Source organism: Dreissena polymorpha, chromosome 13 (assembly GCF_020536995.1).
Source record: "Dreissena polymorpha isolate Duluth1 chromosome 13, UMN_Dpol_1.0, whole genome shotgun sequence".
Classification (NCBI taxonomy): Eukaryota; Metazoa; Mollusca; class Bivalvia; order Myida; family Dreissenidae; genus Dreissena; species Dreissena polymorpha.
In genome coordinates, this window is record NC_068367.1 from 72,665,079 (window position 1) to 72,683,905 (window position 18,827).

Consider the following 18,827-nt stretch of genomic DNA (forward strand, 5'->3'; position numbering starts at 1 on the left):
TTGGAAATTTAAAACCGCTGGCATGTTTCAATAAGAAAGACATTTGTCTTTCGAGGTTTAATGATTTAAATACTGAATGCATTATGCATCCGTTGCAATGAGGCTCGAAGTCACTAGGCTTAGCTATCCGTTATACAGTCAAGTTACCATTACCGGATCAGTAGCGTAATAAAGTTGTTCTGATGAAAAGCAATAAATGTTTTAAGACTTCTTTTACACCAGTTTGGTTAAATATTACTTTGCTTACTGATTCAGCACATATTTTTATTTTTAATCGCAGGCAAAATGTATTTGTGATACCTTTTTTTCGCCGCAGAATTCATGCATTAACGGATCAGTTGTAGACATAACGGATCACGTGATCGAAACCACTCCGGGGGCATCTAACATGCTATTTGAATTGTCGACACATGAACTGTGTGGTTAACAATGACCAAGTTACATTGCCAGTTATAAATACGCATATTATCACGCTTGATCCGTTATTGCCCTAATTCTTCATTTCATTTAAGGTGTTGCAAAATCTTAAACACGAATCAAAACTGAAACGGAGTTTTGCAGGGAGAAAGACTACTAAATGGCCTTTAAATTAATGCGTAAACTCGTTACTTTTCAACAGAGTTTTAGAATGTGTCCGCGAATAATGTTAAACCTCTTTTTGGAAACGAGACGGAAGTAAACAAAGTCGTATATACATGTCGCCAAAACATACCAAAATGTTTAACAACGAATAGCTCCAATTACGACTCAATCAATGCATTCAAAAAAAACGGCCTTGAAGATGCTGTGTGCAAAATATCATCTAAAAATGTCAACTATTTATCGCGATACGCATAGTCTTCAACATCAAAGTGATGCGCTATGGGTAATGATCCGGTAATGATAACTTGACTGTACAGTCAGTCAACCAGTTTAGAATAACCTGGCAAAAAACGTTAATTCACAAGTCCAGTCCACAATAATTTCTTTCGGGATTTAGTGTCAATGTGAGATGATGTAAAAATAAAGGGTAAAATTTATTTTGTATGATAACAGGTTAGGCCAGACGGCATATGCATTTTTTTGTCAAAAATAGCCAATTTAAGTTCACCTTTTCGGAAAATTATTTAAAATCATTCAACTTACAGAATTTGTATTTCAAAACATTATCATGGCATTTGTTTTCAATCAGCAATTTTTGTATTTGAAAATAATAAAGCCTTCTATTTCCATATGCGCATTTCAAAACATAACTCATTCAATCAGTTCTGGTTAACTTTTTGCTGCATTTATCCCCCTGAACCGCAGTTCAAAGTGTGTCTAAAAATAGATACAAATCTCTTATCTACATAATTCAGAGACAACCAATCAGCGGAGCTTAAACCACAATTAGCTATATATAGAAGGTAAATGCCGCGATTTCATTGGTCCTCTCTTAACTATAGAGTTAAGAGACTTTGAACTGCAGTTCAAACTCTTGAACTCGGGTTTAAGGATTTAATGTGCAAACGGCACTTTGAACCCGGGTTCAAAGTCTCTTAACTATATAGTTAACTGTTAAACCGTGGTTTAAGGAATTAATGTGCATTCCGCTTGCCATAACGATCATTCTCATGATTTCCGGAGCTCATTGGAAAGAAGGTCATGTTTATTCCAGGGTCATGCTACGATTTTTAAATTACGTAACACATACGTAAGAGATCGCGGTGGTGTACTGGATGAGGTGTCCGCCTAGCGATCGGGAGTTCGTGGGCTCGCTCCCTACTCGGGGAGCGTCTCATTATCTCCTCCATAGGCACCAAGTTCCGGTTCTTCCCAGGAAACGGATTCGATAATGTCCCTCTGCATATAATGCTCTAAATGGCGCTTGGCAGTATAAATAGATAGATAGTACTTTGTTAATGGATAAGTAGTAGCTTTATAAAATGTGTTATATGCCGCTTATTTTTAAATAAAATGTAAACATATTTTAAAAAATGAGCAAGAGTTTCGTTTTTCAATTAAGTAACTATTTTTAGAACAAGCACATGCGCATAGTAACAAATCTTAACAACCAATCAGAAGGGCAAATGCTTTGAGAGGGTCGGTGCATGAAACTAAAGATTACTACAGGGAGCTAAGTCTAGCAAGTATTATGTCAAAATATTGCCGATTCAAATGAAGTTTTCGTTGTTATGTGCAGAAATACACATTAAACTATATATTGACTTTATATTGACATATAACGCATGCATGTTTATGTATTCGTTCAATTCCTACATTTTAATGTTTTCATTAAGAGGGCCGATACAACGGATGCATGCTAATAATTTGGAGTTTATCCTACTCGCAAAAACTTAAACAAATAAATCCAACTGAATTATCGTTCGAAAATGGAAACAGACAAACATGATTCGATTTATATGTTCTGGGATCTGTGTATAATCAGATTCACGTGCATATTCTGCTTTATTATGTGTGTAACTGTATACAGTTTACTGTAACTTATGGCATTTTAGTGAAATACAGGGTAAAAAAAGGATAATGTATTTAATGCATTAATAAATATTTGTTTAATACATCAATACAACTACATTATGTAGGTTTAATGTTTATATGTGTAAATATTTTTTACCAAACTGAATCATACACTTAATTTATTTCTTCAAATCAGGCTGTTCACACTATTTTTGTCCTTTCATAAATCAACCACATGTAAAAATTCCCTTTGTGAATTTAAGTTGCAATGTCCCTCCGGAATACAACACTTATTAAAGCGCTGAAGGCACTGAATTTGTTCGCTGTTGTATAATCTTAGACGCAACTCAGTTTTCAAAATTATGTTATAGCATTTTATATCGCACGTTTGAAATGGCCACAGCCCATTCAAATTTATAAAAAGTGTGTCTTAAAACACAGGTCGAGATGTGTTTCTTTTCAAATCATTGATAAAGCTAATCAGTGTGCACAGGCTAATCTTATTTGACGTGCATTAAGCCCCGTTTTCCCTGAAAGCAGCCAATATGTACATATTTCAATTATAAACAATAGACTGGCCAACGTTGTCTTACAAGCTGTTAAATACACACTATGTACTGTACCAGTGAGAACAGGCGGTGGTTAAAGCACACGCTTTTAGCATTCTGTCGTCTGCTAAATTTTACTGGAGTTATCCACACAGGTAGTCTTGAGTTACGGTTCCTAGCGTAGCTAAGGCATAGTGATTTGCAAAATTCGGTCTGCATTATTTGTGAGCTAACGCTCACAAAAAATTGAGGCCTGTGAAATAAAAAACTGGCCTGTAAATTATTTCTTCTCATAGGCCAGTCTGGCCTGGTCACATTGTGACGGTCTTTCGCCATGTCTGTATTAACTTTTTTCAAGACAAATTTCATTTCATATTTTAAATATGTGAAATCCCGGTGTTTCTGCTTACGAAAAACACAATCAAGATTAATTCGAGCAATATTTACTTGTTTTAAACACTTAAATGTCAAAATATAAGAACTAACTAGATACCTTAGTAATATTATGATTTAAAAAGGTCATTTAATATTCACAGAGGAGTTGGTGAATATGTCCTGGATAACTCTGTGGTAAAGCTGCTCCTATTGGGTAACTATGACTATTCTTGTTAGTCACTATGATATCGTTCTCATTGTGGTGCATAGTCCTTACCAATTTATTACTACTCACTTTGAAGAAGCAGGGGCAAAGGTGTATTGCTTTACACCTGTGGGTCAATTGGTTCCTGTCAGATGGCTGGTTGGAAAGTAGACCATTTTATTTCCATGTAGTGCCAAGAGGAAGGTTTATCCCATGATCAGGCAATTTACCTATGATCCTACCATTTGAGATAATTTCCCCTTCAGATGAAAGGAATGAGCTGTTTGATGTTGTTTTTTAAATGTCAAAGGTCAAGGTCAATGGGGCTTGAACCAAGAACTTTGAACCATACTGGAGTACCCTTTGACCTAAAATCATGCAATTTAGTATGATGGTTATCGTTTCCTTTTTTTAAATTTTGACAAATAGGTGGCTATCAATGCTAACGTTCACTGGTCAAAACTAGCATAGTAACATGATATGTAGACCATTTTCTTTCTGAATAATGTCTTGACCCATGGTCATGCAAGTTTGTTTGACGGTTACTAGGGATGAGAGGAAGACTTCTAATGAGATTGAGGTCGCAGGGACAACTGTAAGTCGTAATATGATTTGTTGGGGGAGGGGGGTATACATGATATATAAACATATCATGTTTATATTTTAATTTCTTAATTGAATCCAACTTCTATGGCTCAACTTCCTTAGGGTTAAATTTCGTGCTAACATTTAAGTGCAATACCATTTCTCTATTTGCTGCGGGTTTTGCAAACATTGATATTCCAGGATACCAAAGATTTTTATCTCCATCAGTTACAGATTGAGAAATGGTCATGGTTATTGTGATAAAAGATATCAAGTTACAGGCTGTTAGAGAATCGTGCTTAACAGATAAAGAACTTTTCTCATTTAACACCTGTAGGGGAAATTTTGTGTTTAATATTTTTACTTGAATCATCAGACATGGACTGGTATTATATTACCGCTTCTTGTGTACCAAGGAATCTATTTCACTTAAGATATCGCAATCAAGGATTCTTGTGTTTTTTTATATCCTGTGACCTATTTTCTTTCTTTTTTTAAATCTAGTGATGACTACCGGTACTTTCTTGTGTGTTTATTTTCTTTTGGATATGAGTTTTTATTTTATTTTATGTTATGTTCAATCTTTAAATTTAAATCAAAAACTCGTTTCTTGTGAGATTTTTGCAACCCAATTGTTTAATTGCATACTTCCACATAATCATGGATACTAAGAATCACTAAAACTTACAGATATTTGTTGATAACGCTTTCTTTAGCTATCTATCAACAGCTGATGCCTTGCATAGATTGATGTTAACTTTGGTTGTAATAATTATCATTTGTATGATTAACTGAAAATTATGATTATGTTTTTCATGCCCCATTTGATTTGTTTAAAGATAACTGACAGCCTTTGGCACTGAAACTTTGAAAGAAATTTCTAGAATGTTAAACAATTATTTTCCTCTTGATTTGAAGAAGTAAGTATATATTGTTCAGAGTTGGTTATCAAAATATAAAAAGAGAATATTGTATTGCCACAATGGAACCCTCTAGCTCAGTCTAGATTCCACAGATTCCAAGGACTAATTAGCTCAACTGTCTTTGTCTGATTTGGCATTCATATGCAGTGACATTAATGACAATTACTCAATCTAATATTTAAAACACATTTATTTCTGAATTGTTAAAATTGTAGCGCGAGCCGCCGACTTCCTGAGGCCGCCACCGAGCGCTATGTGCGCGGCCTCACAATGACGATGTGCCTTCCGAAACCCTCGGAAGGCCGATTACAAATAACAATTAATAAAAACTAATTTTTCTCAGGCTACCTGCCTTATGATTGGAAAATGAAGAGTAATTGAGTCGCCTTAAATATATACAATGCGACCAAAAGAGGGGAATCGATGCCTTCGACCGATTTCCTGAGGCCGCCACCGAGCGCTATGTGCGCGGCCTCACAATGCCGATGTTCCTTCCACGAATCCTCCGGCTTCCGTGAAGCTACATGTCACCGCCTCCGTGAGGCTACTGGCTTCCGCGAAGACACTGGCTCACGTCACCCCAAGGCCTTAGGTGAAGCTTCCGTCACTGCCTTGTACGACGTCCGTAGATTCCAACCCTCTGAAGACCCTCTCCAAGAAACAGGAACTCTGCAGCCCGGGCAGCACCGTTTAAAGCCAACGTAAATACCCAACTGCTCCAGAATACTGTTCTTTTAAGTAACGTCCCATTTCTTCAGATGTTGATCCGCTCGCATACACCGGAGGACTCCCCAACTTGTCTATTTGCAAGCCTTTTATATACTGGCGAACAGAGCGCCACCTAGCCAACGGAAAGGCACGATCCGGAAACTACCGACGTTTCCGAATTCCCTCCGCACTCTACGGAAATTACCGATCAGCATTTCTCCTTCACTTACACAGAAACTAGCCGAATATATATGCAGGGGTTTACTAAAAACATTCCTTAAATATCAAATACTCTTTAAATGCTTAATACATTATTTTTAGCTATACAATTCACTTACTTTATGAAGAACAAGTTACAATATCATATTGTTTACCTGGCAAATTTAAAACTAAGGGAGGTAATTATACTGTAGCAGTGAAAATGCGCAAAGCATCTATTTCGACTACGAATCCTTTCGTTATATTACCCACGCCTCCGATTTGACATGAGTCCCCTCATGATTCCAATATACAAAACTAATACAATCAAACACTACAACTAATCCAAAAACTGTACACAAGCAAACTTCAACAAGAGCTATCGTACACAATGCAATAGCGAATCTCTTCTTGAGATAATGAATGTATCAACATCAGTGCCAAAAATAAAACTACTCACTACTTAACATGGTTCGTACTAAACCGAAAACACAAAGCCCCCATTATCACATCCAATGATAATGTCACCGAGGCTTGCCATGCCTCCGCTTATCTCTCCAAGACATGCTGACCATCTTTTGAAGCTCATCGATTTGCTTCATTGGCTTATTGCCATCTGTAGCTACCGCAGACACATGGCCGTCGGACTTTGCTCTTTCTGCACGATAAAAGGCTCCGAGTTCCACAGAGTGCCTGATGGCTTCATTGAGGCTTACTGGTCGGGCCTGTTTGATGCGTAGTCTCATGTCCGCACTTTGAAGAGCATCAAGAAACTGTTCTTTGGCCAATGTTTCTTTCAGGTCTGCCGGTGCAGATTGGTATGCCAGGTTGGTTAACCGTCGAATGTCTTGCCCCAACTCTCCCGAGGTCTCTGATGCTTTTTGTCTGCGATCGCGTAACTGCACTCTGTACAGTTCCGTCTGGTTAGGAGGCGCAAAACGTTCTTCTAGGGCTTGCAACAGTGAATCATAATCTCTGGAATTGTGTGCATGGTTTCTCAATACCCCTTGCGCTTGGCCACGCCACGACACTGCCAAATACAATCCCTTGTCGTTGTATTCCCATTGATTAATCACTGCGCACGTCTCAAAGTGCGCTCTATAATCTCGCAACGATGATTGACCATCATACGTAGCTGCCTTCACAATACTAAAGGTTTCAATTGAGTCTGATTCAATGTGACGCTTCCTTCAAAATCATTTTGCTTTGATTGAGGCAGAGGCGTCTCTCTTTCAGGAACAGGAGAACACACGCCAGTCCGCATGTTATCACGCTTTGATAACTCCAAATGTCTTTCAAAAGCCGATGTGTCACAGTATTCGGTGAGGGCTTCATTTTCCCGTTTCAACCGCTCCATTGCTTCAAGAAGACTTGCGTCACTACCTTGAGCCATTTAGAGGCTTGGGGCTGACAGGATAGAACTGTCGGTAGGTTTATGTAACCGATCCCACCGCTGCCACCAAATATGTAGCGCGAGCCGCCGACTTCCTGAGGCCGCCACCGAGCGCTATGTGCGCGGCCTCACAATGACGATGTGCCTTCCGAAACCCTCGGAAGGCCGATTACAAATAACAATTAATAAAAACTAATTTTTCTCAGGCTACCTGCCTTATGATTGAAAAATGAAGAGTAATTGAGTCGCCTTAAATATATACAATGCGACCAAAAGAGGGGAATCGATGCCTTCGACCGATTTCCTGAGGCCGCCACCGAGCGCTATGTGCGCGGCCTCACAATGCCGATGTTCCTTCCACGAATCCTCCGGCTTCCGTGAAGCTACATGTCACCGCCTCCGTGAGGCTACTGGCTTCCGCGAAGACACTGGCTCACGTCACCCCAAGGCCTTAGGTGAAGCTTCCGTCACTGCCTTGTACGACGTCCGTAGATTCCAACCCTCTGAAGACCCTCTCCAAGAAACAGGAACTCTGCAGCCCGGGCAGCACCGTTTAAAGCCAACGTAAATGCCCAACTGCTCCAGAATACTGTTCTTTTAAGTAACGTCCCTTTTCTTCAGATGTTGATCCGCTCGCATACACCGGAGGACTCCCCAACTTGTCTATTTGCAAGCCTTTTATATACTGGCGAACAGAGCGCCACCTAGCCAACGGAAAGGCACGATCCGGAAACTACCGACGTTTCCGAATTCCCTCCGCACTCTACGGAAATTACCGATCAGCATTTCTCCTTCACTTACACAGAAACTAGCCGAATATATATGCAGGGGTTTACTAAAAACATTCCTTAAATATCAAATACTCTTTAAATGCTTAATACATTATTTTTAGCTATACAATTCACTTACTTTATGAAGAACAAGTTACAATATCATATTGTTTACCTGGCAAATTTAAAACTAAGGGAGGTAATTATACTGTAGCAGTGAAAATGCGCAAAGCATCTATTTCGACTACGAATCCTTTCGTTATAAAATCTTTGTCAGCAAAAGAATAGAAACACCAGTATCCTAGTTTTATTCAAAGCAGCAAGTTTTTTCCAAATCCAAATGGATCTGAACTCATTCCCAAATTAGTGAAAGAAATAATGCTTAAATAATCTTTCATTTAACGCTTTGTATAAGAAAAATTGGTTCCTGAAGATATTTTACTTTTCATGATTTATTGGGAATGGACTCCAGAATGAAGCCAGTGCCAGATTGCGGTCAAGAAGTTCTGTTGTCTGGCACAGCTTTCTGGTTCCTTAACAATTTTCTGTAAAATTTCATTCCCCCTGCAATTAGTGTGCAATACTTGCATGTATGGCGAGATATGCAAGTTGGCGCTGGATTCTGGAAATGTGAACGGAGAGTGTGCTGTTGATGTTTATTTTACTAAAAGATGTCAGTTTAATAAAGGTATTTCATAGAAACTGATTTAAAACAGTTATTACAAGGCAGTGTTATTTCACCATTTTTGGAATATGGCCGGGTCCCTTTGGATTGGGCAAATTTGCGGCATTTTGACTAAAATTGGAAAATTTGTGTTGTTGTTGTTTTGCTTTAACATGCTTTAAAATTGAGAATACAATTGTTTTCAGTATTATATTCACTAAGGTTGAACTTGTATGGATGGTAGTTAAACAACATTTTGAGATCTAAAAAATGTTTTTTTCTTGAACCTTCCATGGGGAATTTGTAGCTCCCATTTGGAGAAAATATATACTTTTTTTCCATTGGGAATGGCGCCGATTACCGGACCCGATTTCGAATTAAAAACACTGCTAAGGGTATACAATGTATGATTTTAAAATTATGATTATTTCTCTATTGTCTTTGCAAGTTGTTCGTAGGACATTTTCGTATTTGACTTATATCAGGAATGCAAAAATAAAAAGTCAATGCTTGTATCTTATTGTAATTGGGTCTCAAAATAAGGCACCAATTTTCCACTTCTAAAGATTTTGTACTTTTCCAACTTGATCTCTAAGTGCCCCCAACATCCCAGCATTTTAGTTCAATCAAGTTAGTGATGAAAACACATGACATTATGTTTGATTTTTAAATTGTTTGCAGGAGGCAATCCAAGTTTATTATTTGTAGGATATTTTGTAGGATGCTATCCAATGTGATTAAGATATACAAAGTGAATTTTTGCCTTGTTTGCAGGACACTATCCAAGGTTTTCAAAAAAAAAAAAAAAAAAAAAAAAAAAAAAAAAATTCATGTGTTGGATTGTTTACAGGATGCTTTCCAATATGCATAAGATATAATATATGCATTGCTGCATTTTTGGCAGAATGCAATCCAAAGTGCATCAGTACAGGGTTCTACCTGGCCCAGACGGCAAGCTGCATGTTCAGGTAACTGACAAGAATATCTCACATTGCAGCAACAAGTCAGTATCCAGTATGTATGGCTTTATGCAATTTTTAAATAAATAGTCCTTTTTTGCAATAATGCATTTTATGCATTTTCACCATCTATCTTTTTTTTCATTTTGGGGAATTCAAAGTAAAATAAACACTTAAATTTATAATTCGATCATTTAAATAAATGTATAACAAAACTAGATGTTAATTGGGTTTTATATTTAAACCTAACAAAATGAAACTATACCAATGTGTGCACGAAAGCATTTTAAAAATACAATTAAAGAAATACATCACTGTTACTGAAATAGTGATGGTTAAAAGTTTATTATACATATAATGAATAAGTTTTAATGTCCATCCAAAGTTTGAGGTCTTATTTAAACTTCCCATAGAGAATTGTTTATGTAAAAAAGACTCATGGTTAATTAATCTACTCAATTTATGACCAATTGTTAGATTATCTACCTGAGGCAAACAAGAAGACATAGCAAACTAATAAGTGTGCATGGTTTGTAATTGCAGTCAGTAGGAGGTATTATTACACAAGGTTACAACGACCTGACAGAGCTTATAGCAGACTACATCAAGAAGAAGGAGAACAACGGCCTGGTGTGTGCCTTGGTGCACCCTTTCCCGCCAGATGGTTCCTCAGGAGATGTCACTTTCTCAGGTAGAGAATGTGGTGTGTGCATTAGTGCACCCTGTACCACCGGACAGCTCCTCAGAAGATGTCACTCTCTCAGGTAGGGAATGTGGTGTATGCCTTCGTGCACCCTGTTCCGCCGAATGGCTCCTCAGAAGATGTCACTCTCTCAGGTACATGTAGGGAATGTGGTGTGTGTCTTGGTGCACGCTGTTCCGCCAGATGGCTCCTCAGATGATGTCACTCTCTCTGGTAGGGAGTGTGGTGTGTGCCTTGGTGCACCCTGTACCGCCAGACGGCTCCTCAGAAGATGTCACTCTCTCAGGTAGGGAATGTGGTGCGTGCATAGGTGCACCCTGTACGACAAGACGGCTCCTCAGAAGATGTCACTCGCTCAGGTAGGGAATGCTGCATCCATGTCATGTTTTTCTCTCTTGCTAAAAAGCTAAGTAAAAATGGCTTATGCAACCAGCATCAAACTTGCGAGTCACTCGCATGCTGTTCATGTTTTATGCTGTTTGCTACTCATCAGTATCTTAGGGATGGAAATTAAGCCTTGTAAACTTAACTAAAAAGGTATTTAATGTAATGTGTTTGTTATTTTAACAGACCACAATGTTTATGTCAATGCTTATCTAAGTGGTAAAGGGTTACATTGAGATCTTTGATTTTGTATACATACCGTTTGGTCTTCATGATAAGCTGAGTGGTAGGGGTTTTCAAAATTAGCTGCATTTTGGGAAAACTGTGTTTAATGTATGTTCATTAAGTGTGATCCAAGATAAGCCTGTGCAGTCTGCCTAGACTGGATTTTCGTTAAGAAAATACTTCTTTAAAATTAAAAATTTCATAAAAAGCTGAAAATGTCGTCCTTGCTAAGCTGGTGCTTACTGCACAAGCTAATCTGGGACGCTTCTTTACTCACATGCATTAAGCCCAGTTTTTACCAAAATTTTGCAAATATTAACACACTATTTCAGATGATGAGGAGGATGACGAGGAAGATGAGGAGGATGAAGATGAAGACTTTATTGAGATGCCCCCACTCAGAACTACCCCTCCTGGGCAAAAGAAGCGCAAATCCAACAGTCATGCGGACCATGACAAACTAGATCTCCAGAAAAGATTCACACAGCTTGATCTGTCACAGTGTGTACACGTTAATAATTGAGCCTATTTCTGGGAAAACTGGGCTTAAAGCATGTGTGTGAAGTGTTGTTCCAGATAAGCATGTGCTGTTTTTATAGGCAAATCAGGGACGACACTTCTGCTTTTAAGGAGTTTTGCGATTAAAGGATGTCTTTTTTAAACAAAAATTGAGTGTAAGCGAAAATTGTCCGTGATTTGAGACAACATCTGACACACTTTTATAAAGGCCTTTTCCCCAAAATGCGGCTCAATTTAACTCTGAAATACCTATATCTGGCGATGACATGTTAGTATTTTTATGCCCCTGGAGCTAATGATCGGGGGTATATTTTTTTTGCTTGTCTGTTTGTCATTCTGTCTGTCTGTCATTCTGTCCCAAAACTTTAACCTTGGTCATAAGTTTTGCAATATTGAAGATAGCATCTTGATATTTGATGCTGATTAAGGATTTGTATTCTGCACTAAAAATGATCATTGAATAAATCTGTGTCTTTTAAAACTGAACCTTTAAATGTTAATTAATTTCATGATTTATTCACTTTGATGACCTGACATTGTTGACCGCTCAGGTGTGAAGCCAAGTTCAAGCAGGCTTTGAAGGACTACATAGACCAAGGTGTGTCCAAGGACTCTGCCTCTCTGAACGCCGGGGATTCAGAACTGCACGAGTTTTCACAGCTACTCGAGTCCACAGCTGATGGACTCAGGAGGTAATCTAGTCACTGAGCTATGAAATGAGCTGCGTTTTGGGAAACTTGGCTAAATGTTAAGTCCTAGGGACTTCCCTTTCTGCATAGACTGGATTGTTGCTAAGAAGAGACTTCGTTTACACATAAAAGCAGCAAGTTGTGTCCCTCATAAGCTTGGGCAGACAGCTAAGGCTAATTTTGAATGACACGTAAAACACATGCATAAAGCCCAGTTTTCCAAGAATGCGGCATATAATTTTTGCATATGGACTTAAAATTGAGTCCATATAATGTATAATATAAACAAATTAATAAAACCATTCATGGAGGAGCATTTCGCTTCTTTGATTTACTTGTTATTATAGCTTGTCAAAACTGTTCTGATAGTCATTTATTTCATTTGCATACATAACATGTATGAATTGTGTTCATTATTTATACTTGGTTTTCTACAATCATCTGTTTCATGTGAAAAATGATTGACCTGCATTCTGGGAAAATGGGGCTAAATTCATGTGCGTGAAGTGTCGTTTCATATTAGCCTGTGCAGTCTGCTTCGCAAATCAGGCACGACATTTCCCGCATTAACTGGATTTTTTCGCATAAGAGACTTCCTTTGTAGGAAAGTACCATTAAAGCGGAAAGTGTCGTTCCCTACTAAGACTGCGTAGACTGCTCAGACTTATTTTGGAAGATATGCAAATGCATTAAAACCCCATCTCCAAAAGCAAGGCTCATAGAGTAAATGTTAGTGAAATATGACAACCAGTGTTTACCAGGATGTTCAAATAAAAAACATCGAAGTGGTGTTGATATTATGTGTCACCCTTGATAATGCTGTATAGATCTAATATGTACTGGTTCCACCAAGACCCAGACTCAAAGGTGTTGCATAATTCTTTCTTATTTTGTAGAGAACTGGACAAGTTCATAAGGAACATTGACACTCTCCATGAGCTGTTGAGGGTCGGGGACAGAAAACACTCCACACTGGATTCCAAACTAAAGGTACGAGTAGAGTCTCACAATCAGACGGGAATGTTTACCATATGAAGACATATTTGGGTGATAATTACTTTTTGTGCAAATTAAAAACTCCTTTTTGTTCTGATTTGTTGGGAAAAAAAACAGTTGAGTGTTGGTGAGTATCTTAAGAACTGTATTGTACATTGAAGGAAACGTCTTTTTCTAATAACCTGTTAGATGAAATTATTTTTCTTTTTCTATATATAACTCTGTTTGTGTCATGTAAAATGAAAATTATAATTATATTTTACGCGCAATGTATGGCATAAATATGCATACATGCAAGTTGGAATATTAAACTTATTGTATGTTGTTAATATCTGAGTATCTGGATTTTGTGTCACGAAACTTATGACATGATATTTAGTAAACTGTTTCCTGACATGTGGTATTTCAGGTAACCCTATATGTGATATTTAGTTGACTGGTTACTGTTATGTATTTCTCCGTTTACGAGTTTCTTTCACGTGATATTTTAAAGGACTGTTAAGTGAAATGTGATACTTTTAATGACTATTTCCTTTTAAAGAAATTTATGCCCCCCCCCCCCTTCGAAGAAGAGGGGGTATATTGTTTTGCACATGTCAGTCCGTCCGTTGGTCCGTCCACCAGATGGTTTCCGGATGATAACTCAAGAACGCTTTTGCCCAGGATCATGAAACTTCATAGGTACATTGATCATGACTGGCAGATGACCCCTATTGATTTTCAGGTCACTAGGTTAAAGGTCAAGGTCAAAGTGACTCAAAATAGTAAAATGGTTTCCGGATGAAAACTCAAGAATGCTTACGCCTATGATCATGAAACTTCATAGGTGCATCGATCATGACTGGCAGATGACCTTATTGATTTTCAGGTCACTAGGTCAAAGATCAAGGTCACAGTGACGCGAAATAGTAAAATGGTTTCCGGATGATAACTCAAGAATGCTTACGCCTAGGTTCATGAAACTTCATGGGTACATTGATCATAACTGGCAGACGACCCCTATTAATTTTTAGGTCACTAGGTAAAAGGTCAAGGTCACAGTGACTCGAAACAGTAAAATGGTTTCCTGATGATAACTCAAGAATAATTAGGCCTAGGATCATGAAACTTAATAGGTATATTGATCATGACTTGCAGATGATCCCTATTGACTTTCAGGTCACTAGGTCAAAGGTCAAGGTCACAGTGACAAAAAACGTTTTCACACAATGGCTGCCGCTACAACTGACAGCCCATATGGAGGGCATGCATGTTTTACAAACAGCTCTTGTTTAGTTAATTGGTTTACAAAATATGATATTTTACATGACTGTTGAGTGGTCATGTAAATAATTAGTTGACTGGTTCTCATCATATTATATTTAAATTTCCTAGTTCATGTCATATAGAGTTCCCATGAACTTATTTGTGATCAATTTAAGTTCACTGATTATTGTCATATTCAGTTTCATTTGACTGGTTCACATTACATTCAGTTTACTGATTAATCTTATGTAGGATTTTAAGTTGACGGACTCCTCTTATGTGATGTTTCAGTTGACTGGTTCTGGCCTGCCCTCCCTGTTGGAACAAATGTCGCGTGTAAGGACAATGGTGCTGACCATCCAGACAGAGGTATGGACACTGGTGGCCACTTTCTGTGAAAATTGGGCTTAGTGCATGTGTGTAAAGTGTCGTCCCAGATAAGCCTGTGCAGGCTAAACAGGGACACACTCTCAGTCTAAACTGGATTTGTGCTAAGATAAGTCTTCCTTTAAACAAACAAAATCCATGAAAGCTGCAATTGTTGTCCCTGATTATCCTGTATAGAGTGCACAGGCTAATGTGGGATGTCACGTTACACACTTTCATGAAACACCGTTTTCCAAGAGCAAGGCTTATATATATTGGTTAAAAGCAAGTCAATGTTTACAAAGCTTTTCTTCACAAATCTGTGTAGGGACAAATAAGAAGTTTAATAAAATATATGTGTCAGATACATATCATCTTCCAGACAGAAAAGACTGTCTAGGATCTGGGATAACCCTTTTAGCTTAAACAAGATTTTTGCTGAAAAGAGTGTTGCCCCTGATTAGCCTGTACATACTACACAGGCTAGTCTGAGACATACTTTACCCACATGCATTGAACCACGTCTCCACAGAGCGGGGTCATAAATGTTTCTTTAATCTGGGCCCTGATGTACTGTTGTGTTTTATTCAGGCCCATGATGCCATTCAACTGACGGCGATTCCATCGGAGTACGAGTTCCTGGACAGTCATGTATCAGAGAAGGAATTTGTGGCAGGCGTAGTCGCCGGTCCTTTCCTCAAGTCCAAGTACCTACCTTACATTCCACTCAGCAAGTTTGAGGTATGTATGTGTGCAACTGTGTGTGCGTTAGATACATGACTAAAATTGTCTGAGAAAGCTTTTGAAGTGTTGACACATTTATTCTTAATTGTATCTTTTTCTCTAAAATAAAAATTCTTAACATTGCTTCAGGTCATCTATGAACATGATGTTTTATTTAACTGGAAACTGAACAAAAAATACTTTAATTAGTTTGTACCTATTTTAATGATCAAAAGAGTTTGGTGCCAATTGGATAGATCTTTACTGTTTGTTCTATATATTTTTAATGTTTTAGAGATATTTGCTTACTGTTTGTGGGATAAAATGATATTCAAATAATTTTTATTATCAGTTAACTTTTGTTTCAATATGTGTTACCATCTCAAATATTTACTGATATGATGCAATCCACTAAACCCTTCCAAGTTGTATGATGTTGATTTCCTTTTTTTCACAGGTTAAACAAATCAAGCATGGTGGTAAAGTAATGTCGAAGATAACTCTGAATGTAGACCTGCAAACTGGCAAGTACTCCGTTCTACAGGTGGCTGGGAAACATATCCCTGAGCATAGCTCCTTCGATCATGACAGAAGTAAGCTTGATTTGTATTGGTTGTTTTTTTCTAGCTCCTTTTGTAGCAGAAATTAGCTGGATGTCTGCTGGTTGTTTTGTCTAGCAGCTTCTGTAACAGAAGTGTGCTTGATTTCAATAGGTTGTTTATTCTAGTAAATTATGTATTTTAATGATGATTTCTCTGCTAACTCTTTCTTACATGGCAAAAGCAAGCTTTATTTTCTATTAGCTGTTTCTGCTAGCCCCTTCTTACATGGCAGAAGCAAACTCGACTTATTATGGTTGTTTCTGCTAACTCGTTCTTACATGGCAGAAGCAAGCTCGACTTCAATTGTTTGTTTCTGCTAGCGCCTTATCATATAACAAATGCAAGTTTGCTTCGGGTTTTTGATTCTGATAGCATCATCGGCCATGAAATCAGAAAGAATTATGTGTATTGAAAGTATTATATATAATATGATATAGTTATGTCTTATATGGAAGCCGCTAAGTGTTCTAGATATTTCAGATGCTAATGTATTCACACATTTTTATCTTTTAATGGCATTATTTCCTAAAATCTCTTTTCCTCTCAAAAGCGAAGTAAAATGGCTCTAAGAAATCTGCAGAAAACCAGAACAGCCTGTGAGTAACTAGCAGTCTGTTTTGTTGGTATGGTGTCTGCTGCACATCAGTATCTAAGGGTTGGAAATGAAACTTCCAATACTTGAATCTTGTTAGGAAGATCTTCTGATTCAATATGATTGTTAGACCTTTTACCACTTAGATACATACGTTTACGCATTTGTAGTCCCATAGAAAGATAAATTTACTTAAATACCTTTCTCAATAGATTAAGAAACCCTTAGTTTCTGTCGAGCAGCAAACAGCATAAAACCTGAACAGACTGCGGGTTACTCACAATCTGTTCTGGTTTAATGCTGGTTGCAAAAGCCGTTTTCAGTTTGCTTCTTATAGGGGAAAGAGTTAAGGGTCTTCAAACGTGTCAAAGGGTGTATCTAAGTGGTAAAGGGCTATGACTCCTTTTGAATGTTTCAGTTTTGCACCTGATTAAGAGCACGAAGGACAAGTGCAACTTGGATGTGATACTGGACGGCAAGATGAAGCAGACGTACTCGTTTGCAGACCCTCACGCTCGAGAAAACTTCTGTCTGCAGATACGACAGATGAAGAACATGCACTCAACCGAGGCTGAAATCGATCAGATATCATTGTTTGTTGGAACATGGAACATGGGTTAGTCTGTTTGTTGGGACATGGAACATGGGTATGTCTGTTTGTTGGGACATGGAACATGGGTTAGTCTGTTTGTTGGGACATGAAACATGGGTATGTCTGTTTGTTGGGACTTGGAACATGGGTATGTCTGTTTGTTGGAACATGGGTATGTCTGTTTGTTGGTATATTCAACATGGTAATGCCTGTTCGTTGGAACATTGAACATGGGTGTGTCTGTTTGTTTGGAGATGGAAAATTGGTATGAATGTAGGATGTTTTTTGGACTGGGAACATGGGTTTACTTTGTGTGTTTTTTTACATGAAACATAAATATTTATATTGTTTAGACATGAAACATTGATATGCCTTGTTGTTGGGAGAGGTTTTATTCAGTGGATACTTGGAACATGGATAATGATGTTATTTTTGTACCTGGAACATGGGTGATATATGCCTGTTTGTTTGGCATGGAACATGGATTATTTTTTTTGTGTGTGACAAGAAGCATTGCGATGTATTTTTATTCACCACAGGGGTGGCGAAATCAAATGTCCGAGTTGCCCGAGTCGTACATTTGCTTGTCCGGGCAACTGATTTTTTTCAATTAAGTTGTCCGTGGAAAACCAGTCGGGTTGAGAAATACAAAAAAATAGATTGTATTTAAGCCGTTATTAAGTTTTACAAAACCGGATGTTGACACCCGATAACATTGTCAGTGCTATTTGCGGAGCAATCAAGCTAAAATATGGGCACTCTCCTGCACAGTGGTCTCGCTTATTCTATAAGCATGATAAGAGACCAGGAGGCTAGCATGCCGCATTTTCAACATTCGGCCCGTCTGTGTACAGACTGGTTTGCTCGTTCATTCCGTACCTAAATGTTGAACGTTCGTCTTAAATTTTAAAATGCATTATTAATAACAAAGGGGAGGTATACAACCGGGAAATGTCCGGAAAACCCAGAGTGTGTCACATCGCTCCTAACTAAATTTTTAGACTCACAAACGTTGGGACGTGAAAAGCCGAAAGCCGAGTTTGATTACGAACAGGTCCGTTGATTGGGTGAAGTGTTCCGTTTGAATCAACTACAATTTATATTAAAGTTGGACAAAGACGGTAAAATAGTCATTATGTATAAAAAACATATATATAATGCATAATTTGAACATTACATTTCCTGGCTTATTTAATCTGCAAAAATGAAAATTATATATTGAAATACTGTTTTAAAACACCGCTGTGGTTTTAACCGAGTTGAATGGTAGAACTCACCACATACAATTACGACTGACTTATAACATCATGACGTATTTTCAGGTGAGCTTATGAAGCAATATTATACATTTAAAGCAAAATCACACTACTTCCTGAAGTACAACTTACTCGCGTGTGCTTGAATGGTTTTCCAATTTTATAATTCAA

General features: G+C 37.9%; 1 protein-coding gene across 2 annotated transcripts in view; it reads left to right on the plus strand.

The window, feature by feature from the left end:
* LOC127854455 (phosphatidylinositol 3,4,5-trisphosphate 5-phosphatase 2-like) overlaps nt 1-18,827 on the plus strand; it is a 55,506-nt gene that overhangs the window by 15,812 nt on the left and 20,867 nt on the right. Inside the window, exons 1-9 of one of the 2 annotated variants that reach the window (XM_052389500.1) lie at nt 9,639-9,773; nt 10,308-10,455; nt 11,409-11,577; nt 12,147-12,287; nt 13,181-13,274; nt 14,817-14,894; nt 15,483-15,632; nt 16,072-16,207; nt 17,227-17,424. In XM_052389500.1, the coding sequence (XP_052245460.1) occupies nt 9,687-9,773; nt 10,308-10,455; nt 11,409-11,577; nt 12,147-12,287; nt 13,181-13,274; nt 14,817-14,894; nt 15,483-15,632; nt 16,072-16,207; nt 17,227-17,424 (1,201 nt within the window). In that variant the 5' untranslated portion in view covers nt 9,639-9,686. Of the gene's footprint in view, nt 1-9,638; nt 9,774-10,307; nt 10,456-11,408; nt 11,578-12,146; nt 12,288-13,180; nt 13,275-14,816; nt 14,895-15,482; nt 15,633-16,071; nt 16,208-17,226; nt 17,425-18,827 lie in introns of those variants that run through there. The other variant, XM_052389499.1, reaches the window with a different exon arrangement.